Source organism: Capsella rubella, unplaced genomic scaffold (assembly GCF_000375325.1).
Source record: "Capsella rubella cultivar Monte Gargano unplaced genomic scaffold, Caprub1_0 scaffold_4, whole genome shotgun sequence".
In the NCBI taxonomy this organism is placed as follows: Eukaryota; Viridiplantae; Streptophyta; class Magnoliopsida; order Brassicales; family Brassicaceae; genus Capsella; species Capsella rubella.
In genome coordinates, this window is record NW_006238920.1 from 13,326,180 (window position 1) to 13,350,623 (window position 24,444).

Sequence of the window (24,444 nt, forward strand, 5' to 3'; positions counted from 1 at the left end):
TTCTTATGGTGCCACAAGATTCGTTATATCACTTGCGTTAAGCACACACTTCATTACGTAAGATTCAGTTTCTTGATTTCTTTATACAAGTAATATCTTGGTTTTTGGTTAGTCAGCAAAATCAATTTTGTGGACTATACAGTATATACTTTACAAAAATTAAATATAAAAACTATTTGTAATATATTGTTCAAAGCTCTCTCAATTTGATAGTATGTTCTTATAACCATTGTAAATGTTTTAACTATTATTATCTCTCTTTGAAATGAAAATTTCAATCATAGTGATTGAGTTAAAACTGTAAAACACTTTCTTTACACTGAAGAGGAAAAGACGGAGCCACCAAAATAATGCAAACGGCAACCGAAACAAACTAACCAAGCAAAATAAAATAGTGCGAAATTGAGGAGGCTTGTCTTTTAATGTCCTTGTTTTCACTATAACAAAGCAAAACTGTAAAAAACATATAACAGAAAATAAAACCGTCATCTATAATATAATAAGAACAAAAATCCCAAACAGCTACATAAGAATAAAACAAGTCACACAACAGTACAACACATCAAATACATATATCAATGGTCGCGCCCTACGCTGGTTCATATACTACAAAGCAAGGCCAGGCTAAAGGCCCAGTGGGCCATCAATCGCCACAGGCTCATGCATCTCAATTACGAAATTGTAATTTACATTTTACGTACTTCGAAGTTTTTTTTAGTAATACTTAAAAGAAAATGTCATGTTTTGGTTTTTTTTTGGTCATAGACAGTTTGGCTGAAAAAATCCAGCTTCTATCCCTCCGGCGTGAGTACAAGCCGAAGCGGCCGGTTTATTCTGATACGTTAACTTAACGTCCTCAAGCCGTATTCCGGTACACGGTTTCTTAGAACTGCAATCGAGTTTCACTCCAACTTCTGTCGCCGATGTTCCATGTATATCTACAAACAACACATCGCTGATTTTGATCCCCGAAACCTAACAAAACAAATCGTGTCAAAGAGATGGATTAGTCTCCACTCTTCGATATCAATAATGTGTAAATCATTTAACTGAATTTACCTGGACAGGACAATTGTGATCAGGACAGTAGTTTTGGTCAATGATGATAGGGTTCTCTACGTTGTTCATTACACAATGTTGGAAACGGATGTCCTTGGCGAATCCACTACTGGGCCTGGCCCATGATTTTATCCTCACTCCGTTATCTGTTCCGGTAAACGTCACCGTTTTAACCGTCACGTTCTGTACACCTGACTCCACGCTATCTTTTCCCAAACTACCAATGCTGCAACCAATTTGATCCCCATCCAAAATATTATTATTATGGATAAATGGATATTATATATTCAAAGTGATTTCTTGATTTAAATTATTATATGAAATTATTTATCAATATACAAACATAACATATAAAGGTGATTTCTTGATTTAAAGTATTACCTGATGCCATGACCAGGGCCGCAGGCGACATTTTCGATCCATAGTCCGTTAGTGCCGGGACCGATGGAGACACAGTCGTCGCCAGTGGAGATTTTAGTATTCATGATAGAGACGGTGGAGGAAGACTGAACGTGGATACCGTCCGTGTTGGGGCTGTTTCCGGCTGCTAGTACTTTGACTCCTTGTAGCTTCACGTTGTTGCAACCGTTGATGACGACGTGGAACATCTGGCTGTTGAGTGACGTGAGCCCGGAGACCACAACGTTGCTTGAGCTCTGAAATCCTATGGTCTGTTTGATCACATGATAGTTACCATCTCATTTATTAATTTAACGTATTATATGAATCCATGGTATACGTTGGTCCATGTGAATTGGGAATGTGGTATTATCTTTATTTTAAGAAATGGAATAAAACTTCATAATTCAGAAAAGGGTTTGCCATCATCATATCTATATTGTACTTCTTTTTCTTGGAAACTAATCAAGCAAATTAAGTTAATTAATGGGAAAATAGTAAATTTCCACGTACCGTTGCACCGCTGGGGCATTTCTTGCCGGATTTTTTACAACCCCATAAAGAAGCTCCTCTAGCGTCAAGAACTCCGCCGTATACGGTGACGCTGTCGAGATGCTGAAAGAATATCCAATAGTCTTCATTTCCGATGACTTGATAATCAGCCGGAGCCACCAATGTACCGTCGATACGGAATATAACGGGTTTCGGTTTGCACTTTGAACCGTCGAAATTAAGGCTTCTTAACAAGAACCGGCCTTTGGGAACAACAATGGTAACGGGACGAGACGATGCACAAGCGGTTTCCCAAACCGCCATGAACGCTTTGGTTGCGTCTGTCTTTCCGTCCGGTTTAGCTCCGAAGGACAAGACATTGTAGGATTGAGCAGAACAAGAAGAGATGGAGAAGAAAAAGAAGACGGAGATGACAAGAAGTGAAGCCATTGTATGTCGTTAACGTACGGTTTGTTTAGAGATAAAGAGATAGAGAGAGATCTAGATGTATAGAGAGTGGAGTAGTGGTGGTGGTGTGGGAGTTTTAACGGTTATGGAATGTATTTATAGTGTTTGTGTTGTATGCGAAGGAGACCTTTCTTGTTTGTTTTGTTTTGTTTGATTTCTTTTTAATTAGTTTATTGATACTTTGAATAAACAAATGGTTATTGGATTTGGCATGAACCTAAAGCAACATTTTGAATGAATAAGAAATTAGTTGGTGTGAATTTGTTTTGCATGATTGTTTTTATTCATTCAAAACGCATTGATATAAATAAATGTATAGATAAGATGTTGTTATATGTTTAAAAACGGTATATTTTCATTCCAAACCAAATAAAAAAGGAATATTTACGTTCATATAGTATTCTTCAAATAGATCCTTTGTCTTATCAATTGCCGTGTGGGTAGTATTAGAACAAAGGTCAGCTAATTATGCTAAAGTAGGTATACATTCACTAATGTAGCACTTTTGCAAAAACAATGTTAGGTCCGGTATTCACAGATTTCAAGGACTGATATGTGTTTCACCAAATTGATGCTAAAAGAAGATGGCTTGGCACTGAGAAGAACAAGAAAAAAAAAAAAAATCAAATGAGAGTTCGTGGACTGAGAAGATATTCTTGGTCAGAAAAGTTTGGTAATCTATCATTTGCGCATAAATGGAGTGTAATTCCATGAAAAACATAAACCATTCTTCACGTATGTAAATTTCCATTGTTGTATGGACTGAGGTCATATTATATATGTTTTTTTTTGAAACAGGCTTCATATTATATATGTTCGTTTCCTTAAGATCACCTATCGTTTTTTTTTCTTGCATTGACTGGGGACTATCATATCAGATATCAACATACAAGCTTAATAAAATATTTAGATAAATATTCTTAGATCATTGGTTTAGATAACAACGCATCGATCTATCTTTCAAGTAAATTACGCTAGCCTTAAAGTTCTACGCCGCAACAAATACGTACGAAAATAGTGACGAGCCGGATAGTGTAGTGTGAAAGAGAAAGCAGGAAAAGTAAAATAAAAGATAGAAAGCGAAATTACAATGGTCAATATCTTTTTATTGGAGAAATATGTAGGTAGACGAAACAACGTACGTACGTGGAAATGCGAAGAGTTCGTTAAATTATGAGAAGAACACGCAAAGTCTTTACACTTTTGGCAGCTCCTCCGACGTGATCAAGCCGCAAAAGTATTTTACGTTACTTTTTTTTCTTCTTTCTGAAATCTTACTTTAAAAGAAAATTTGTTAACGAAATAAAAGTAATGTGGATAAAAGTAATATATCACAAAGACGGTTTAATTAGACTGTTAGTGAAATTATTTTACTAATGAATATTAATCCTGAAAATGTTCTTGTATCTGATCCACATCATATCACATGAAAGAAAGATAGAGTTGAATTCCTCATACCTAAGGGCTAAGGTGGTAGCAGCCAAATGGCTTAAGCCACTTGCTTTATATAGGTTCTTATAACAATATTGGGGATTCAAATTGGTAACTTAAGAAAACGCCGAATGTTAATAATGGTCACTGCTCACGTTGGCTATGCTGCCTATGCACAAGATCAATGCTTGAGGCCAATTATTCTGTGGTATTATTACATATGGTCGAATTTTTTAGGTGTTAAAAGAATTATTATGATCATGTTGGATGAGCAATTTACGAAGGAAACAACATTATCAGAATTTAAAAATCAGATTATTCTGAAATATGTTATCTAAATGCTCAAAAAGATGGCAAAAGAAGATTATGGAACAAGTCTAAATGGGAAAACAATATTTGGATGATTGGAGGCAACATGTTTTCGGAACGTGACAAGTGGAAAAGAATACGGAGAAAGAATTGGGCCAATGATCACACCGAAAGGTTCTTCCCCAAAATTAAATCTCTTCCGTATACTTGAATTTTTTCTTAAGTCAAACATTTGATTACTCACATTTCTCGAGTTCATGCACTTATATTATAACGTGCTTATGGCGATAAAAGAAAGATAATATACGATTAATTAACTATTCGAATATACTTTTCCGGTAATTACTTAACTAATATTCAAAGCCAATGGAAGGCTCATGATGCGCCAAATTAGTACTAATATGCATGTTCAAGGATCGAAGTTGATTTGTCACTCAATCCTTGCTTAAACCTTAGAAGAATGGTAATATATGAAAATTTGCGTATATGTACTATAGGATAAGCTTTTAAATGTACGATGGTAATCCACTTTTTATTATACGTTATGATGGCCACCCCGAGTGTCCCTTTTGTAAGTATAATGTGTATTCTTATTTATTTATTTTGATCCCAAAAAAAAAGAAGTTATTTTGGTTGCTTGCTTTCTTTACTAATTATAAAATAGATGTTTTTTGTTTTTTTGCGATATATATATATATATATGTCTATACCAAAACCAATCCAAACCAAATATATAAACCATAACCCAATCATCAATTATACATCTTAAAAAACTAATTTTGTATACCCTCATAATTATTTTGTCGAGTGGTGATCACATCACATGCATTGCAAGATCTCAGAAATATCATGTTTAAATTCACGTAACACATTTATTACGCATGCATACATGCTTTGCCGCATTTATGGATTAGGACATCATGTTGAGTTCATGTTTCTCTTTGATTGTCACGTTCACGTATATGTGTGTACACACTAAGTCACTAACAGTACTGATGCCCCTGTATTATAAAATAAATTAGTGATTGACTAAAAAATATAGTTGTTCTGTTATGTTAGTTGAGGCTGGAGACTGATATTGAGAAACAATTTATGCCATACTAATTAGCTCGCCACTGGTCTCGAATTAGTTTTAATTAAATATATACATTAAGTCAACTAAAACTACATTTAAATATCTTTGAAATTCATTTTAAGCTACTCGTTATTGTGAATTTGTGATTATATAGATAAACTTATATGTGCCAATTGTATGGCATACCGCATACTGCTAAATTAGTTACTACTGATTATAAGTTTTAATAGGGAAAAAACTGTTAATTATTATTTAATTTTGTGGGCTTTTAGTCTAAATTGGGCTTTTTAAAAGGTAAACAAGGCATTCATTCCTTATCATGGGCCCTCAATAAGCCAGGAACAGAGGGTGTCTTCAGATCCATTATTATTATTCTTATTGTCTTTCTTTAATTTAACTTCTATATCCCCCAAAAAAAGAAAAAAACTACCATTTTACAAAGTAACAAAACTTTGCTTTTAGAAGAAAACACCAGTAAAAAGATAATGTCTAGGCGGTGGAGCTTGTAAAATCTTCCAGCTGAGCGTACTGTAGACTTAGAAATATCAGACCAAAAGTAGAGAGAGTAAATACATCTCAGGCAGTTTAAAGCATGCAAGCTTACTTCTCAGAGTTCTCAACGGTTAGGAATTAGGAGTAGTACATTGATCATCGTCCATCGACACAGATGATGGGCGTCGGTGAAAGTTTCAACAGTTAGGAGTAATACAGATAGTTGTCTCAAAGTTACTATAATTTTTTTTTGCTAAGTCTCTTAAGCTGTTCATACAAAGAACCGTAGGTCAATGTTTCTAATTTTCAACGTCCGAGACACGAGCCTGGCTCATGTACACTGATAGCTCATTATAAAATAATTTCTTCAAACATATACAATTTAGTTAAAACTATAGACAATGCATTGCATATATTCCCGCCCAATTGTCCTGCAGAAATTTCTCCACGTGACACCCACAATAAATTCCAACTTTGACAGATCACTTCTTCTCCGATCCACTTGGTTTCGTTGCCCCAAAAAAATAAAAAAATCCACTTGGTTTAAATGTTGCTGTGTTTAGTACGTTCCTCTCATAAGTATATCAAACTCCACTTCGTCTTAACCCGAGTTTTGATTACAACTTATCTCGATATCAGCATACGTACAATGTCAACAGACTATATATTTCAAATCTTTAAAAGTACAGATCAAATTATCGAAAAATCAAATTATGGCAATAATTTCATGCGTCGAAAGACTAATATTCGTACGTATAACAATAAGTTGTACACACACAAGCCATTAGTACATCCACATTATAAAATAACATGGAATATGGAATCAAGTAATATTTAGGTCACTTTTATTTTAATGCACCGCGTTTAACGCGATTAGTCATTAATACACGGATCGTCCGATCTAAAACAGAGTATTTTTTTATTCCCTATATATACAAAACCTTTCTCATTCTATTTTCTTAAACCATACAAAGCCATCACGAATTAAAAGAAATCTAAGATGGCCAATTACATATATTTTCCTAGTGCCATCATATTATTATCTATTGTCTTCTTCTTCTTTGTCAACTCATCACACGCAATGCCATCGTTTAACGTACAAAGATACGGAGCTAGGGGTGATGGGAGAACAGATGCGACCAATCCCTTTTTGACAGCTTGGTCATTAGCATGCCGTTCACGGGCTCGGGCCATGGTCTACGTTCCCCGAGGAACATACTTGGTCAGAAACCTAGTCTTTTGGGGTCCTTGCAAGAACGTTATAACTTTCAAAATTGATGGTACACTCGTGGCTCCGGCAAACTACTGGAGTATAGGTAACTCCGGTTACTGGATTCTCTTCGCTAAAGTAAACCGGATCTCGGTTTATGGTGGCATCATTGATGCCAGAGGAGCTGGTTATTGGTCATGTAGAAAGAAAGGTTCCCATTGTCCTCAAGGTGCAAGGGTATGTAAACGGATTCTGATTTGTTCGTTAGCTACCTATTTTAATTTTGATTTATAAACTGAAATTTCAATATGGTTTCTTTTGCAGTCTATATCGTTCAGCTGGTGCAGTAATGTTCTACTAAGTGGTCTAACGTCGTTTAATAGCCAAAACATGCACGTCACGGTTCATCATTCCTCTAATGTCCGGATTCAAAACATAAGAATTAGGGCTCCAAGTGGAAGCCCTAACACCGACGGTATTCACGTTCAGTCTTCTTCTGGAGTCACTATTACTGGCGGAACCATTGCGACCGGTGATGACTGCATTGCTCTTAGTCAAGGATCTAGGAACATTTGGATCGAACGGGTGAACTGTGGACCTGGACATGGAATCAGGTAATTGAGTTTAACAATATATAATATTCTTAAATATGATGATTAACTTCCAACTAAGACATTAGCATGGGTTTTGCTTGTAAATTTGATGCAGCATTGGGAGTCTTGGGGATTACGCTAATGAGGAAGGTGTACAGAATGTAACCGTTACAAGCTCTGTTTTCACCAAGACGCAGAACGGAGTAAGAATAAAGACTTGGGCTAGGCCGAGCAGAGGGTTTGTGAAGAATGTTGTATTTCGAAATCTGATAATGAGGAATGTTGGCAATCCGGTGATAATCGATCAGAACTATTGTCCTAATGGAAAAGGCTGTCCTCGTCAGGTGAATGATCTAATCGATTTAGCTTTTAACTCTAGTCTTTATGTAATGTATGTAACCTTACTATGATTGATCAAACAGAGCTCTGGTGTGAAGATAAGTGGAGTGACTTTTTCGAACATAAAAGGAACATCATCAACACCAATAGCTATGAGACTTGATTGTAGCGGAAGCAATCATTGCACCGGACTTAGGTTACAAGACATTAAGCTCACTTACATGAGAAGATCATCAGCTTCTTATTGTAGGAATGTCCATGGACGAGCATCTGGAGTTATGGTACCAAGGAATTGCATGTGAAACTAAAAATCCAAAGATTATTAATTGGGATTTATATTCATATGTAAACCCTAAGATTGTTGGATGTAGATATATATTCCAAAGCGATATTTATTAGAAGTATCATAACCTTAGATTCATCCGAATTTGAATGTGGTGAATTCTTTGGTGGCAATGAAAAGAAGAAGAAGAAGAAGAAGAGAAGCAATCAATGTGCTAGTACCAGTTCTTCTTTACTTGATTTTTTTTTTCCATCTGAAATTTGTAATATGTGAAAACTACGTCGTCAGGTTTTATTATTTGGGGTTAACAAAAGTATCACCTGACATATCAAAGTAAGTCGTTGTATTTTTAATATATGGTTAAAAAAAATTGGCATTATTACAAGAAAAGTAAAATATAACGTTGGATATTTTTACTTCTCGATTTGATTTTTTGTATCATAAGAATTAAAAAAAGATTACAAATAATTAATCAATAGATTACAACCTGTAAGATTAAGTTCTCCGTTTGAGTACCGTGTGAATGGATTGGATGAGGTGGCTATATACAATTGGTTGACGTTGGCTATGCTCTAATTACCTGTACCGCAAGTATCGGAGGGCTTTGCTCTTTAGCCACTGAGATCTGATCTCTTCCCATCCGTAACCACCCACATGTCACGTGCCAATTCCATAACACAAGGCTCGTGTATGATGGATGTGTTTTTCTATTTGATGTTGTTTTGTTTTGCCTTGATTTTTAAAATTTTGGTTATTCAAGATCTAACCAATGAGAACAACCTATTAAACTTGAAGTAGCCGACACATTATATATAGGGGATATGATCACATGCATGCTTACATTAGTCGTCGTACGTCTACCTTTATAAGTTGCTTGATGAGTTCTCTCATTGCTTATCATTTACATGTAGGCTGTACCGTACATATCTATCATTTTTTCTATATTATACTAATTTAATTTTGGTTGAATCTATTAGGATCGAACTGACATTATTTGTATGCATAAGTTTGAACTTGGTGGAATCAAGTAATCCATTAGGTAACATATTTCGGAACCAATCACGTTCCAAAATTATTAAGACTCTTACACAATGCAATATACTCTTCCATAAACTCCTCCATTCTCATTTATTATCGTCTTCGGTGGATAACTGGATATCCTATAATATAATTCCTTACAAAAGTTGTCCGCCTCGTCTAATTGATAATTAGCAGATCTGTAGCAGAACCATGCACTCTTGGTGTAATGTTAATAAATAAAGCACAAGAGAAACGGTACAAATTGGGTTTTGGCGATTAGGAACATGGAGAGAAAACAGAAAATGCCATAACGCTCTAATTTTTGTTCGTTTGGTTGTCTTTCAAATTCCAATTCACCTTAACATGTAAACCAAATCGATTATTATGATTGTCCTATAGTGAAACGTTATTCTGTTTGATGCCGGAGTAAAGTCGAAGGATGTTTTGAACATGTTTTCACCGTTATATGCGCTTAATAGATTTCTTTCTGATCAAAAAACTTTTCAAGCCAAGTGTTCTTACCTGCTATATATCATGATGTCTCTGTAAAGCTTTTGAAAATATCTTTGGTCTGAAGCCAACGTAACATGTTCCAAAGATAAAATAGAAGCATAACATTATTCTTAGGTTCGTTTGCAGAAGAGAACCATTTAATAATTTAGAATTGAGACCAACCGTCATCGATGACGGTACGGACCGTCATGATCCATTCAACGTTGACGTAAGACCCATGTGATTAAGTATTAACAATTTTTCCATAAAAAAAAAAGCATTAGGAGATGATTATGAATAATAAACGGTTCTACGTAGGTTGTTGTTACTACTTACTAGTGGTTAAATGACTACAACGAACTTCACTAATTATATTTAACTGTCAATGTAGCAATTCGAAAAGAAAAAAAAGTTGTCTTCATCAATGAATTTAAGTTGAATTGGAAACTCGATGAGCATTTGCAGTTGCATAGCAATATAACGTGAAAGTGATCATATCATGCGGCTGTAAACTAATATTCGTACAATAATAAGTTGTACATACATATAATTAAGTACATTATCATTAAATAATTTATGGAATGAAGTAATATAAGGTCATCGTAATCATTAATTCACCGCATATAACGCGATTAGTCATTAATACACGGATATATAGTCCGATCTTTTACATAAAATATGATCTTTCCCTATATATAACCTTTCTGATTATTTCTTCTTAAATCATTATAATCATACAAAGCCCGAAAAAAAGAAAAAAAAATGGCCAATAACACCTCTTTTCCTTGTGCCATCATATTATTATTCTGTGTTTCCATCTTTCTTACCAACTCATCGCACGCAATGCAATCGTTTAATGTACAAAGATATGGAGCTAGAGGCGATGGGAGAACAGACGCGACCAAACCATTTTTGACGGCTTGGTCATTAGCATGCGGCTCACGGGCTCAATCAATGGTCTACATTCCCCGTGGAACGTACTTGGTTGGAAACATAGTCTTTTGGGGTCCTTGCAAGAACATTATAACTTTCAAAGTCGATGGAACACTCGTGGCTCCCGCAAACTATTGGAGTATAGGTAATTCCGGTTATTGGATTCTCTTTGCTAAAGTAAACCGGATCTTGGTTTACGGTGGCACCATTGATGCTAAAGGAGCTGCTTATTGGTCTTGTAGAAAGAAAGGTGGTTATTGTCCTCAAGGTGCAAGGGTATGTAAACCGAGCTAGTTTCGAATTTGTTCGTTAACAAGCTATATAGCTGTACATTAATATATGAAAGATAAACACTAAATTATTTTATATGGTTTCTTTCACAGTCTTTATCATTCAGCTGGTGCAACAATGTTCTATTAAGTGGGTTAACGTCATTTAATAGCCAGAATATACACATCACAGTTCATCATTCTTCTAATGTTCGGATTCAAAACATAAGAATAAGGGCTCCAAGTGGAAGTCCTAACACCGACGGCATCATAGTCCAGTCTTCTTCAGGAGTCACCATAAGTGGTGCAACAATAGGGACTGGTGATGACTGCATTGCTCTTAATCAAGGAGCTAAGAATGTTTGGATCGAACGTGTGAGCTGTGGACCCGGACATGGAATCAGGTAATTAAATTTAGAAAGAATCGACTGTGAATATGGTGATTCAAGTCAGAGCTAATGAGTTTTGATTGAAAATGTGATGCAGCATTGGGAGTCTTGGGGACTACGCTAATGAGGAAGGTGTGCAGAATGTAACCGTCACGAGCTCTGTTTTCACCAAGACGCAAAATGGAGTAAGAATAAAGACTTGGGCTAAGCCGAGCACAGGGTTTGTAAGGAATGTGGAATTTCGAAATTTGGTAATGAGGAATGTAGAAAATCCAGTGATCATCGATCAAAACTATTGCCCTAATAGAAACGGTTGCTCTCGTCAGGTGAATAGCTTAATCGGTTTTATTGGCTTAGGTCTTACATATTTTTTTTTGTTTTGTTAGTAATAATGGAATCTTATTGTGCTTGATCATATAGGGCTCTGGAATAAAGATAAGTGGAGTGACTTATGCAAACATAAAAGGGACATCAACAACACCCATATCAATGAAATTGGATTGTAGTGGGAGCAATCCATGCACAGGGCTTATGTTACGAAACATTAATCTTACTTACCTGAGAAGATCGTCAGCTTCTTATTGTAGGAATGCGCATGGACGATCCTCTGGAGTTTTGGTTCCAAGGAATTGTATGTGAAATCAGAATTCCAAAATTTGATTCATTGGGATCGAATAATGAATATATACATATACCTAGATATGTTATAAGGTGATATTTGTTTCATGTTTCATAACCTTATTATATTCATAGGAATTTGATAATGTGTGAGTGGATTGTTTGGGTTATAAAATGAGCTTGTAAAAACAATTCAGTTTTGCAAGAAAAGTTCTTATTCTATCTTGAAAGTTGAAACTCAAACAACATCGATTGATTAAAATTTCCCGACATCACTTTATTTATTTTGTAATTGTTCATATGTTCATTAAAAAAAAAAAGAGCTTACAACTCGAACTAATGATATCTCTAACTACTAAATGATTGTATTTTAACTAATAATCTAAAATTTAAATTTCTTAACCAGTTAAAAAATCTATTCTTTTCACCTTACCCATCTAGACGGTATATGCTATAGAGCATAGACGCGCACACACACACGTACACCTTAAAGTTACATATATTAATATATACTAAGATTATTCATCCTTACCATTATTCATCTACAGTTATCATTTACTTTTTAAATAGAAAAACTTTCACAACGGTCACATATAATAAGTTACCCGTTCGGGTGAAAGAAAAAAGGAAAAAGAGAAACAAGAAATCTTACCATTTTTCTCTTCCTAGTGACGTGATTGATACACGTTAGGCGAACCGTTGACGCGTGATTGGCACCGTGTCCGTGATTAGAACTTTCAAAATCGAATGAACACACTTGTGGCTTCGGCAAACTCTTAAGAGTATAGAGGTATATAAGTCCGGTTCTTGGATTCTCTTCTTCGCTAACGTTAACCGGATCACGGTTTATGATGGCACCACTTATGCTAAAGGAAAGTGGTGTTTCGAAATTTGATGATGAGAAATGTCTCATAGATCAAAACTATCTTTTTTGCCAAGGATCCGAAATATCTTAGGTTATTATTTACGTAATACTATAAAAACCTGATTATATTAGAGTTTTTGGAAGAAAAATCTTTGAGCAATGTGACAATCCTTCTCTATTAAGATAGCTTTTGGGATTATTAGGCCAAATTACTAATAGATTATTCACCTTTATGATATTTACATATTAGAAAAAAATAAATAAAAAAATCATTAGTCGTACGTACGTCCACCCTTAAGAAATTGTTTGAGAATTTCTCACATGTAAACCGTACATATCATTTCATTTCTCAGGTTTTTTTTTTTTGAACTTCATTTTCAGATATTTGAATATATATATATATATATATATATATATATATATATATATATATATATATAGTAAGCGTAAAATAGTATTATCAAGAAAAAAAATAAAGTATCATCACAAATGTAGGTTTTAAAGTTTTTTTTTTTGTTTTTTTTTTTGTTTTTTTTGTGTGTGTTTCTTGTCAAAATCCAGTGTCTATCGTTTACTTCAACGTGATATTCTCAAGATTAAATTTGGATATCCCATATGCATTAACCAGTTAAATTGTTTTTTTTTTTTGGTTTAAACTTTAAGGAAAACTTACAAAACAAATGCAGTTTCACCATTCTATATATGCGTTTAAATCAGTTTTTCTTTTTTCTAAAACCAAAATCAGTTGTTTTCTAAGCAAGAAACATGCTTACATAATTTTGGCTATTCGGCAACTCTCTATAACCTAATAAAATCATAATTACTTGCTCTGTTTATGCCTCTTACTTCAATCAATGTAAAACCCCTTACTCAAGGCTCAAGCCAACATGGTACAAGAATATTCAAATCAAGAAAAAAAAAAAGATAATAAAAAATTATTGATTAGGTTATTAATTTGGAGAAGAAACCCATTTAAATTGAGTCTAACCGTCATTGATAAATGATAACGGTACGGTCCATCATCCATGCATTCACGTAAACCCATGTGATAATTATTCTAATACATGTTGATCATTTTTCCAAATATATAGATTAATGTTACATGGGATCCCATGTTACCTGTTTGCTTATTACGTGATAAGTAAACATTGGTTGACTTTCACTACATATCCTTTCTTCTTTTTTTGTCCCAAGAGCCTTTTGTTGACTATTGCTGCTCATGACCGTAGGATTCGAAGGCTCTCCTGCATCTACGGCTACGATTGAATATAACATTCCCACTGTCCACATGTCACATGCCATAACTTATGCCATACATGAAACCTGGACCTCTCTTCTTTCGTAATTCGTATTAATATAATTTAACCGAAGAACGATTGAAAAACTCCACGGACACTACTAGCATCATTTATTTATTTATTTTGCAATTACCAATTTATTAACTATACTATTACATTCTCGAGTTAAACTAACATAAAAGTTAGAATTATACAAGTGAACATGGATCACATGCTTACTCGTTTGTAGATGAGCATTATTTGCTTAAGGAATTCACAACTGCTTATCATCATCACATGCGTTTGTGCGAACCGTACATATCATTCATTTGAAATTAATCAATATCAAACAATCATTATAGCATTACAATTTAGAAATTTGTCAACGTAAATAAATATATCCAAACATACCACTATATATACAATTGCATATAAAGAACCCATCATAACCGTTTCCGATTACTTCACCATCACACTACATCACAAACACAAAACATATATACTTTTTACAAAATCCAAAAATCTACAAAGATTTATATCACTGATCTTTCTCTTTTTTTTTTCAAGAAACATTAAATATATGGATAATAAGAATAAGCTCGTAGCTGTTTTGCTGATCATGTTCTTCTCAAGCTTCTTGCTGATGAGATCAACAACGGCTGCTAACAACTACAACGTCGTCAACTTCGGTGCTAAACCAGACGGTCGAACGGACTCCACGAGAGCATTCCTCGGCGCGTGGCAAGCAGCTTGCCGTTCAGCTGCATCAGTCACTGTGACGGTCCCGAGAGGGAGCTTCTTGCTCAAACCGGTGGAGTTTCGTGGTCCATGCCGCAGTAGAATTACGTTCCAGATCTATGGAACGATCGTTGCTCCTTCGGATTACCGCGGTTTGGGAAACTCCGGTTATTGGATCTTGTTCGTGAAAGTTAACCGGATCTCGATCAACGGAGGAACGTTAGATGCTAGAGGTGCTTCTTTTTGGGCTTGTCGTAAATCCGGAAAGAGTTGTCCTGCCGGCGCCAGAGTAAGATAACCGATTTAACTAACTTTTTGTTTTTTCCTTTTCTGGTTTCTTATATTCTGAATAAAAAAAATAGTAACAAACAATACTTAAAAACGAATAGGTAACAATGTAGTAAAATATATGATTAGTTTCTAAATAATTTTTGTTTTACTCTAACTTAAACAATCATATCAGTTTTTTTTTGTATATGGTTTTGGTTTTTCGATTCAATTTTTGTTTTCATCATCTGATATAGCAGTGATTTTTAAATTATTGAAATAATTTTGTGATTTTTAGATTGGTAATATTGGCAGTAAATTGATGATGTTTTATTTTATTTTTTGGCAGTCAATGACGTTTAACTGGGCAAACGACATCGTAGTGACCGGTTTAACGTCAATAAACAGTCAAGCAACACATATGGTTATAAATAGCTGTAACAATGTAGTCGTCCGGAAAGTTAAGTTAGTGGCTCCGGACCAAAGTCCTAACACAGACGGCCTCCATGTCCAAGCTTCTGCTGGTGTTACCGTAACCGATAGCACGTTTCAGACCGGAGATGATTGTATCTCTATCGGTCCGGGAACTCGTAACCTCTATATGTCTAAGCTCAACTGCGGTCCAGGCCATGGAATTAGGTATGACAACTAAAGCATATGTTCTTGTTTAAAGATTACTTGGAAAGCAAGATTCTATAATGTTTTCTTTGTGATGCTGATTATATTAATTGTTATCAGTATTGGGAGTCTAGGGAGAGATGCAAATGAAGCTGGAGTACAGAACATAACATTGGTGAACTCTGTTTTTTCGGGTTCGGATAATGGTGTTCGGATCAAAACATGGGCTAGGCAAAGTACAGGATTTGTAAGAAACGTTTTATTTCAGAATCTGGTCATGAAAAATGTTCAGAATCCAATCATCGTCGATCAGAATTATTGCCCGACTCATCAGGGTTGTCCTAAACAGGTAAAATTATTGATCGAAGTTGAGACCGTAGCTAAATACATAATAGAATTATATAAAACTAATCTGATTGGTTCTGTTTATTTATATATATGTAGGGTTCTGGAGTGAAGATTAGTCAGGTTGTGTATAGAAACATTCAAGGGACGTCGCGGACGCAACAGGCTTTAACGTTTGATTGCAGTCGTAGTAATCCGTGCCAAGCGATTAGATTGCACGATATTAAGCTAACGTTTAACGGTCGGTCAGCTACTTCGACGTGTAAGAATATTAAAGGAGTTAAGGCTGGTGTGGTGATGCCTCGAGGTTGTCTTTGATAATTTTTGAATTTGAAGATGTATATGGATGGACATTACACCATCGTGAACGCAGAGTATTATTTGCGTTCGGTGATCGAGTTGTTTTGTTTTGCGTCTTCATATATGTATGTAAATCATGCAACTCTAATTTGTACTCCTTTTTGGTGCAAACTATATTGAAATATTGGATTATACAACGTACTGAAGCTAAAGACCGTTGCTCATCCAACATTTATGGTTCATACGCAAGGCTCTATTTCTTATAAAAAATTACAACGAATTGGAACATTATAATGAATGTAAAATGAAAATGAATGAAATTAAAAGAGGGAGAAAGTGTTGGTATTTGAATGTAAAATACAAACAAGTGAGCATGGTCAATTTACAGTTTTAAATATATATATATGTTGGTATTTGTAATAAAAGTTACTCCAAAAAAATTTCACTGATTTTCTTTTCAAAAAAAGTCAACGTTTGTTGTGGCTATTTCGGCTCTCCTCTACCGTTGACGAGCTACCATTTTTCTTTCCACTCTGCGACTTGTATGAGCTTGAAACATCTCCATCATTCTTCTTCTGAGACTTAGAACTGGAGTCTCCATCACTCTTCTTGTGAGACTTAGAGCTCGAATCTCCTCCATCGCTCTTCTTTTGAGACTTGGAGCTCGAATCTCCATCGCCCTTCTTCTGAGACTTGGAGTTGGTGTCTCCCTCGCTCTTCTTCGAAGACTTGGAGTTGGAGTCTCCGTCGCTCTTCTTCAAAGACTTGGAGTTGGAGTCTACGTCGCTCTTCTTCTGAGACTTCGAGTTGGACTCTCCGTCGCTCTTCTTCTGAGACTTCGAGTTGGATTCTCCGTCGCTCTTCTTCTGAGACTTCGAGTTGGACTCTCCGTCGCTCTTCTTCTGAGACTTTGAGTTGGAATCTCCATCACTCTTCTTCTGAGACTTTGAGTTGGAATCGCCTTCGTTCTTCTTACTACTCAGAGATTTAGAGTCTCCTTCATTCTTCTTCAAACTCTGGGATTTGGAATTAGATGGATTGGAGTCGATCCTAAGAGTTTTAGCCGAAAAGCAATGACGAACATGGACACGGTGGCACACAGTCTCAGTCGAACAACCTCCTTGTACATTCACCACAAGTATTGCTTCCTTATCCCGAGTGTCCTCACACCACCAATTCTGTGGAATTCCATCTACAAAATCTTCTAATGTATGGAATTCCTCATGGTGAACCGATACCTCCACTGCACTATCTGGTTTTATAGCTCCTGCAGCTGGCGTTACCTGAAACAAAAGAAGCCCAATCATCTTAAAAAAGGCAAGTCTTGAGAAATTTATAACCAAGGATTGATCGTTTTAGTTTGGATACCTCGAGCCACCGTGGGAAACCGAATGAGCCTAATGGATGTAACTCAAGCGTGTCTTCGTCTTCTCTCACTGTACTCTGTCCTTCGCACAAGATCCTAAACACAGCGTTGTCCTTGACACATTTGTTGGTGATGCGAAGCACGAAGGTGTCTTGGTTCTGGAGAACTATGTTGTTGCTGCTAACAATTGTCTCTGGTACATAACGTAAGTCCTCGAGCAACGCTCTGACTTTCTCATTGGTCTTGATAATTCTACCAAACTCTTGTCTCCTTACTGATCTATCAACATGCTCTATCTTCACATGGAATTTGCAACGGACCGGTTTGTGATCACTGTCTGTCACATCCATACAAGCATCATACCTATCCATAACCCGCCAAAACAGTTAAAGACTTGGTAGATATAGATGAGGTGGAATCTTACAACATTGTAAGGAAAATCTTACAACATAATCGAAGCAACAACAGGACAGTCTAAACTGCATTCAGATTCTGGACTTGTACGTGTGTCTCTGTATATTACTCTATCACACCACGCAGGAATCCGCTTTTTCTCACCAGAATCATACCCTAAGGAAGAAAGCATTGACAAAATAAAACATCAAATTTTTGTATGCTGCAAACACTTTTCATACAATATGATTTATGTACCTCCTAAGCCAGGCCGGTGTCTTTCAAACTTATAAGTTGGAGGGAAAGTAATGATGGCTTCACGCATTCCTTGAAAAACTCTTCCAGCTTTCATCTCTGCCCTGAGCTGATCTTTTTCTCTAAGCCAATCGAAGCTTCTTTGTGAGACGAAGTCCCTAGCTTCATCATATGATATACCAAACAGGCGGTAGTTGAAATCACCAAAAAATACAACCATGTCCGCCTCTGCTAGGTCTTGTTTCGTCTCTTCTGTGTTTATGTTTGCATTCTGCAAAATGTGTGAGAGGGGTCTAAGGTAAGCAAAAAACTCAACCAAAGATAGGAGGGAAAACATGACTGATTTGTTGAGCGTGATCATTAGCTCTGTGTTAAACTATACAAGATGAAATAACAAAAAGAGACTTACATTTGCGCTTTTTGTAGTATGAGAACTGGTAGACACACCAGCTGCATAAGTTAAAAGTCATGGGGTATACACATGAGTTGCATTAAGAAAGGAGAAGTGAGGTGAAAAATAAGTGTAAAAATATACCGGCCGGTGCATTATGAGCAGATGATCGGGTGAAGGACATTGTTTTGTAGATATGATCGAAATCAGCATTTCTGCGGTTTACAGCTTCTAGATGTGCGGCCAAGTGACAGTTGATGAAGCACATAATCCGATCAAAGACCCTAATTCTCAAACCTACACCTCCCTAATTCGATGTTAAAAAGTAAATCAGGTAAGCTGCCGCTATATAAGAAACAAGATTTATCCACACACTGGAGAAAATGGAATAAAATGAAATAAAGCAAAGGTACTTTATTTTTATCGGAAGACAGAGTTTTACCTTGTTTCCTATTGCACGTCCAAAACCACATGGAACCGCTGCAACATCAATATCGCCTACATGGGTTCTTAGATTCTTCCTCACCCTGAATTAATATCAAAATATATCAAGACACCATCAAACTATGAATAAAGCTTTACTTGTCTGTTGGATAAGCTCTCTCATGGGATATTTCAACTCACCAAAGTGATATGAGTAAACCAGCTAACTGCCTCGATCCCATGCGTTCAAAAACTGCTTTTTCGTCTAAGGTCTTTCCTATTGTATCTATCCAGTACTGCCCTATCGTACTTCCTTCATTTCCTCCTACCTAATATAAAAACCAAAAAGAGGTAAAAAAAAATAACACCGTGAAGAAAAAAATATAGTCAGCATACTCTTTCCACTATTGTCTCACCGATTCTTTAGCAGCTGACATTGCCAAAAACCCAGCACCCATTTCTACTTCTTGTAAGCCTACAACAAGAATACCAACATCTGATGCTACAGAACCTAACCAAGACATAAGCGCATCATGGGAAGCTTTTCCTTGGCCAACATTCCATGAACCGATCAGAATCCTAACACTGTCAGTCTGTGCATATGTCCGTTCTTTTTCAGCCAATTCAGACCTTATTATCCCGTCAAGAGGCCCAGGAGAAATCACATGCCATCCACGTATACCACCGTGAGTGGCTAAGCTAAAAATGTAGCCATCAGCTGCTGCCATCTTTATCACTGCGTTATTGTGTGCAACCCATCCCGCAATTAAATTGCCTTCAAGATCAATTATCTGGATGTGACCGCTAACATAACCAATGTATATTCTTTCCCCAAAAGTGCAGAAACACAATACAGCACACTGATGGTGACGAAAATCCTGTAATCGGTTTCCATTTCCGTCCCATTGTATAAGTAAGCCATTTGTGCATCCAGTCCAAATCATGCCATCCCCAGCTAAAACCATCGCTTCTGTCCTCTTAGCATCTTCATATGCCCCTCCTCCTCTTGTTGCAACCCTTCTGACAGCATCCGCAGCTCCCATTATTGCATTCCTTGAGCGTTGCAAGAATCCATGTGGTTTCTCCTTTTTCGAAGTAGATGCAATTTTCGTCTTCATCTCATCTTCTGCAGGTTGTTCCTGTCCTGATGGCATTTCAACCCTGTTTTCAGTCTGACCTTCTGTGTTGAACACTTTCAGTAGTTCTTTTGTACGACCATCCCTGCAAAGATATTGACCCCATTAAATATTTTACATCCAAGAAGACATACAAATCTTGCAATCAAATTTTTGAGCTAAAGCATCAATCAGTACTCACCATAAGGAGAAGGTTTGAAGCTGAGCAGCCCAAACTTTAGATCTTACATTATCAGCTAACAAACACTTGACTTCAGAGGAAGATATATTGCAAGTTCCGTTGACAGTAACTTGAGCCCTGAGATCAATCCCTGACCTTTCTACCAACAAAGCAGCCATATGTTTCTCCTCCAACCTAAGCGAAAGTGATTTCTCCATAGATTCCCAAGTCCATATTTTTATCACACCACCTTCCGAACATGACCACAAATCGCCTGGATTTTCCAATAATAAGCAATGAATTTAAGATTGTATCCATTACAAGGAAAAAAAGAAAGAATTTTGAGGTAGAATTATATACCATAAGAACTCATGATCACAGAATTGACAGGACCCTTGTGAGCTTGCCAAGAGAGACCTTCCTTGAAAGGACAATCATCACCATCATCAACCTCATAATCCATCTTCCAAGAGCGAATCTTTCCATCCTTGTGGCCACTCCAGACAAGCCTATTCCCATTATCAACCATCAAACAAGTGGTTGGGGATGTACTAGCCGACTCCTGAAATGGCGCAGCATCCTCATCACCTCTCTGAACACGATCGCTTAAACCACAACCAGGCTCAAAGGCATCATCGAAGTTCCAAAATCTAACACCACTCTCTTGTCCAGCCCACAATTGTGTACCCGTGCAAGCAATGTTCCTCAAAAATCTCCCAACTTGAGTTTCCTTTAACGGATGTGGCCTCAACTCTAAACAAGGGGGACGCGCTGAGTGCAAAGGAGATCGCGTCGGTACTTTAAACATCCCAACGCCGCCTCCAGAGCCGACGAATTCAGGAAGCGGTTGAAAATCCTCTCCGATCTCAGGCTGGTGCGTAATCAAGTAATCATCAGAATCTCCGGTATCACCTCTGGTGAAGGGAAAAGATGAGGAATTGGTGGTGGTAGCGTAAGTATAAAACTCGTCATCGGAAGAATCGCCGGAGATGCCGCATCCAGAGACGAATTCAGTGATTTTGGGGATATCGTCAAGGCTGTGTTGACGCTGGCGGTGGTGACGGCCTTTCTTACCGGTGGCACGAAGCTGATGGCTGTAGGAATGGATTTTGCGAGGAGGAGGAACGGAGCTCATGGCGGAGAGAGCGTCGTCTTCTTCGTCGTCTTCGGAGCGATGGTGGTTGTTGTTGTTGATATCCATGGCGGAAGAAGATAGAGGAAAGAGAATGAGAGAAATGGGGTGAATGAAGAAAATGTAAGAGGAGGGAGAGAGAGAAGGAGCGAAGTGTTCGGGAGAAACATGGCGAGAAGAGAGTTTAACTGTTGCTTCTCTCTAGCTCCTCCATTTTTCTCTGCACTGCGCTCCATCTTTTTCTCTCCTTCTCTTCTCTTGCCTTAATTTATCTTCTTCGTTTTCAATTTTGTATATTGTATTATTTTACTTCGCTCCTTTTAGTGATTTATAGAAAGTTTTAAAAACTTCAAATGTTATGTAAAATCAGTTGTTATTTAATCAAGATTTTATTAAACTTTTTAAAAATTTGGTGTTATTAATTACTGATTTTTAAATACTTATTTAAAATCTTTAGTCATTAGAAGTTATGAGTTATTCAATTAAAACATAAAAATCTTTGATTGTTAATGAATTAAATTTTTATGTTATTGGTTTATGATTTTAAACACTTTTCTTTACAAATTAAAGTAATGAAAAATATTATCAAAATAGAGAGATTGTTGGAAAGACTTTACAAGATTATAGAATTCAAGTCAACAAGATTACTAAAAAAAACTCTCTAACAATCTTTTAAATGATTTTATTTACATATATGATTTTTTTTAAATCATGGAAATTCTTTATAAGTCACAAACCAATACCACCCCTTTAGTCCTCCACAGCGTCAGATCATCTGACTTTTCTTCTCTGCTGAAATCTCTCTTTTCATATATTTTTTGATTTGGGCGCACTACGGTTTACTAAAGTGTCTATCGGAATCCCTCTACCTGATTGTGTGTGGTTTGATATAAATTAGGGTTGAGATTTTTAATTGAATCTAAAAATCCTCTTCTTCGTATCAGAGAATTTGAGTCTTCCGATCGAGCATGTCGAAGCAAAAAGAAGAAGCCACAAGTAGCCCACTGAATTTGACGGTAATTGGATTTCTACTGATGAATCGATTCCTCTCTCTTTCTCTCTCTCTTGCATCAACTCTCATGATTCTAATGTTTTTTTTTAATAATTGGGGTAAGGGACTCAATGATGCTTTACCACGAGTACCAGATGAGATGGATTACTATACGCACCCAGTACCACCCTTCAGCTTTAATGACTTTTTACCGTTGTACCACAACATGGAAGGGCAAAGATTTTTCTTCACCAACAACTCTGCTCGATCCCTTAAAGATTTCTTGCCCCCTGCAGAACCTTACAATTACGAGCCCCCCTCCGAACCTCCTCAACCTTACTCTTGCTCCCAAATTGCAGAGCTCCCCGAACCTCAATTATTCTCTCCCCCCTCTGAGGAAACTCACTTGCCCTTGTCACCATCTACAGACGACCAACCTGATTATGACAATTTCTCCGAATCTCTTCTTGACATGGATGAACCACCTTACGAATGGGGTTTTGGCTATGAACCCCCTACACCCACCGCCTATGTACCTATGGTAATTTTTGCACCTCTTGTTTACGTAAAATCTTTAGGGGTTTTAAGTTTTAAGGTACTTCATATCATATATGTATATTCTGATGATTTTTACAGCCTTCTGGAGATGAAAGGATGTTTGGTAAAGTTGGACTTCATTGCTACAATCTGCAAAATGTAAATTAATATAAGTTTCTCTTTCCCTTTCCATGCTCACCATTGTTGGTTTTGTATATATATCGTACAAGTTCATATTCTCATCTTTGCAGCGGACAAACCTTAAATTTTTCTGTCATGACGACGATGAGTTATTTTATGAGCTTGTAAAATTTTATGCAACGGATCCAACTCGCTGGTATTCCACTTTTGAGTTCATAACAAGGGTCGTTGAGTTTCGGAATGAAGGCTACTTGACTTTCATTACAACCCAATGCACATTATTGCCAGGTAATCTCTAATGCACCTTTTTCTTAACCTCTCTTTGTTATATTATCATTATTATTATTATTATTATTAGTGTGTTTGTGTCTAATCATTCTTGGCCATGTCTACTTGTGTAATATCACTTCAGAGGAGGAAGCCTTCCCATGTGACGAGTTTGACAAACTTGCCGTCGATGACTTCTTCAGAGGAGATATGCCCAACTCGATGCCTGAGGATACCACTGACAACCTGCAATACTACGAGGTATGAGCCCCCAGCCCCTCCCTCAAACGCTTTAGGGGAAGCATGCCTAGCTAGAGACTATGTGATATGTTGTTGTTGCCTTGATTTTGCAGTTGAAAGAGTCAGAGGTGGAAGCAGAAAAGGATTGGCTTCGTCTCTACTTGGAACTCGCATTGCACACCAACTTCTTTTGTTTCCCGGTGAGAGAAAAGACTTAGACTATATAAAAAAGAAAGAGGATGGGAATTTTTGTAGGTTAATGAGATCTCTTGGTGTTGTGCTGCAGCGCTCAATAGAATGGGATAGTCCATATGACCTTAAAAAGATAATTGTGCAAACCAGAGCAGATGTGGAGCCTGAGAAGAAAGCCAAGGCGGAGAATGCTATCTTCTACATCAGCTTCAAAAGCGGTGGCACCAAAGACTGCGATGTTATCATAAGGAGAACAATGGATGGAATGCCACATCATATGTCGCTTGAAGTCAAGTGTTTGATGTGAAGGCCACCATTATATCTTTTTTATTTTCAGTATCTTATCCCCCCCCCCCCCCCATTATGTATTAAGTATATATCTAAACTGTGCTAGTCAGGCAAAAGGATGATAACTTTTACATATATATACTCACTTACTTCGGATCAAATATTGCAACGTTAAGGATCACCATTTTGTGGGGTTTATTTCCTTATTGCTTGCATATCTACTACATTCGCCTATGCTAATTCCGTTCACT

General features: G+C 36.7%; 6 protein-coding genes across 6 annotated transcripts; 4 read left to right on the forward strand and 2 right to left on the reverse strand.

Moving 5' to 3' along the window:
- Positions 1-467: 467 nt before the first annotated feature.
- On the reverse strand, positions 468-2,506 carry LOC17888855 (polygalacturonase). The gene is made up of 4 exons (XM_006295590.2): positions 1,972-2,506; positions 1,441-1,730; positions 1,060-1,285; positions 468-975 (listed from the first exon to the last, which is right to left on the reverse strand). Exons 1-4 carry the CDS (start codon positions 2,398-2,400, stop codon positions 760-762), a joined length of 1,161 nt encoding a protein of 386 aa, XP_006295652.1. The 5' UTR covers positions 2,401-2,506; the 3' UTR covers positions 468-759.
- A 4,219-nt stretch (positions 2,507-6,725) lies between these two features.
- On the forward strand, positions 6,726-8,366 carry LOC17887857 (polygalacturonase). The gene is made up of 4 exons (XM_006295544.2): positions 6,726-7,172; positions 7,260-7,549; positions 7,644-7,872; positions 7,951-8,366. The coding sequence occupies exons 1-4, from the start codon at positions 6,726-6,728 to the stop codon at positions 8,167-8,169; spliced, it is 1,185 nt and encodes a 394-aa protein (XP_006295606.1). The 3' UTR covers positions 8,170-8,366.
- A 2,058-nt stretch (positions 8,367-10,424) lies between these two features.
- Positions 10,425-11,892, forward strand: LOC17890058 (polygalacturonase). The gene is made up of 4 exons (XM_006295717.1): positions 10,425-10,871; positions 10,979-11,268; positions 11,351-11,579; positions 11,674-11,892. Exons 1-4 carry the CDS (start codon positions 10,425-10,427, stop codon positions 11,890-11,892), a joined length of 1,185 nt encoding a protein of 394 aa, XP_006295779.1.
- Positions 11,893-14,593: 2,701 nt separating this feature from the next.
- Positions 14,594-16,299, forward strand: LOC17890320 (polygalacturonase). The gene is made up of 4 exons (XM_006296233.1): positions 14,594-15,040; positions 15,368-15,657; positions 15,757-15,985; positions 16,081-16,299. Exons 1-4 carry the CDS (start codon positions 14,594-14,596, stop codon positions 16,297-16,299), a joined length of 1,185 nt encoding a protein of 394 aa, XP_006296295.1.
- A 276-nt stretch (positions 16,300-16,575) lies between these two features.
- On the reverse strand, positions 16,576-21,781 carry LOC17887621 (type I inositol polyphosphate 5-phosphatase 12). The gene is made up of 11 exons (XM_006296394.2): positions 20,766-21,781; positions 20,427-20,679; positions 19,526-20,330; positions 19,311-19,438; positions 19,129-19,213; positions 18,831-18,993; positions 18,705-18,745; positions 18,299-18,566; positions 18,094-18,217; positions 17,650-18,010; positions 16,576-17,564 (listed from the first exon to the last, which is right to left on the reverse strand). The coding sequence occupies exons 1-11, from the start codon at positions 21,604-21,606 to the stop codon at positions 16,749-16,751; spliced, it is 3,885 nt and encodes a 1,294-aa protein (XP_006296456.1). The 5' UTR covers positions 21,607-21,781; the 3' UTR covers positions 16,576-16,748.
- Positions 21,782-22,263: 482 nt separating this feature from the next.
- LOC17890129 (UPF0725 protein At2g20620) lies at positions 22,264-24,399 on the forward strand. Its single transcript, XM_006294381.2, has 7 exons — positions 22,264-22,553; positions 22,653-23,069; positions 23,165-23,224; positions 23,317-23,494; positions 23,619-23,734; positions 23,827-23,913; positions 24,000-24,399. The coding sequence occupies exons 1-7, from the start codon at positions 22,506-22,508 to the stop codon at positions 24,210-24,212; spliced, it is 1,119 nt and encodes a 372-aa protein (XP_006294443.1). The 5' UTR covers positions 22,264-22,505; the 3' UTR covers positions 24,213-24,399.
- Positions 24,400-24,444: the final 45 nt, after the last annotated feature.

Coding starts and splice junctions, on each gene's coding strand:
- LOC17888855 (XM_006295590.2), bottom strand. CDS start 2,400: ATGGCTTCACTTCTTGTCATCTCCGTCTTCTTTTTCTTCTCCATCTCT. Junction 1,731..1,971: donor AATGCCCCAGCGGTGCAACG/GTACGTGGAAAT, acceptor GTGATCAAACAG/ACCATAGGATTTCAGAGCTC. Junction 1,286..1,440: donor GGCCCTGGTCATGGCATCAG/GTAATACTTTAA, acceptor AATTGGTTGCAG/CATTGGTAGTTTGGGAAAAG.
- LOC17887857 (XM_006295544.2), top strand. CDS start 6,726: ATGGCCAATTACATATATTTTCCTAGTGCCATCATATTATTATCTATT. Junction 7,550..7,643: donor GGACCTGGACATGGAATCAG/GTAATTGAGTTT, acceptor AATTTGATGCAG/CATTGGGAGTCTTGGGGATT. Junction 7,873..7,950: donor GAAAAGGCTGTCCTCGTCAG/GTGAATGATCTA, acceptor TTGATCAAACAG/AGCTCTGGTGTGAAGATAAG.
- LOC17890058 (XM_006295717.1), top strand. CDS start 10,425: ATGGCCAATAACACCTCTTTTCCTTGTGCCATCATATTATTATTCTGT. Junction 10,872..10,978: donor ATTGTCCTCAAGGTGCAAGG/GTATGTAAACCG, acceptor TTTCTTTCACAG/TCTTTATCATTCAGCTGGTG. Junction 11,269..11,350: donor GGACCCGGACATGGAATCAG/GTAATTAAATTT, acceptor AATGTGATGCAG/CATTGGGAGTCTTGGGGACT.
- LOC17890320 (XM_006296233.1), top strand. CDS start 14,594: ATGGATAATAAGAATAAGCTCGTAGCTGTTTTGCTGATCATGTTCTTC. Junction 15,041..15,367: donor GTTGTCCTGCCGGCGCCAGA/GTAAGATAACCG, acceptor ATTTTTTGGCAG/TCAATGACGTTTAACTGGGC. Junction 15,658..15,756: donor GGTCCAGGCCATGGAATTAG/GTATGACAACTA, acceptor AATTGTTATCAG/TATTGGGAGTCTAGGGAGAG.
- LOC17887621 (XM_006296394.2), bottom strand. CDS start 21,606: ATGGATATCAACAACAACAACCACCATCGCTCCGAAGACGACGAAGAA. Junction 20,331..20,426: donor CTTCAAACCTTCTCCTTATG/GTGAGTACTGAT, acceptor ATATCTTTGCAG/GGATGGTCGTACAAAAGAAC. Junction 19,439..19,525: donor TGTCAGCTGCTAAAGAATCG/GTGAGACAATAG, acceptor TTTTTATATTAG/GTAGGAGGAAATGAAGGAAG.
- LOC17890129 (XM_006294381.2), top strand. CDS start 22,506: ATGTCGAAGCAAAAAGAAGAAGCCACAAGTAGCCCACTGAATTTGACG. Junction 23,070..23,164: donor CCACCGCCTATGTACCTATG/GTAATTTTTGCA, acceptor TGATTTTTACAG/CCTTCTGGAGATGAAAGGAT. Junction 23,914..23,999: donor CCAACTTCTTTTGTTTCCCG/GTGAGAGAAAAG, acceptor GTTGTGCTGCAG/CGCTCAATAGAATGGGATAG.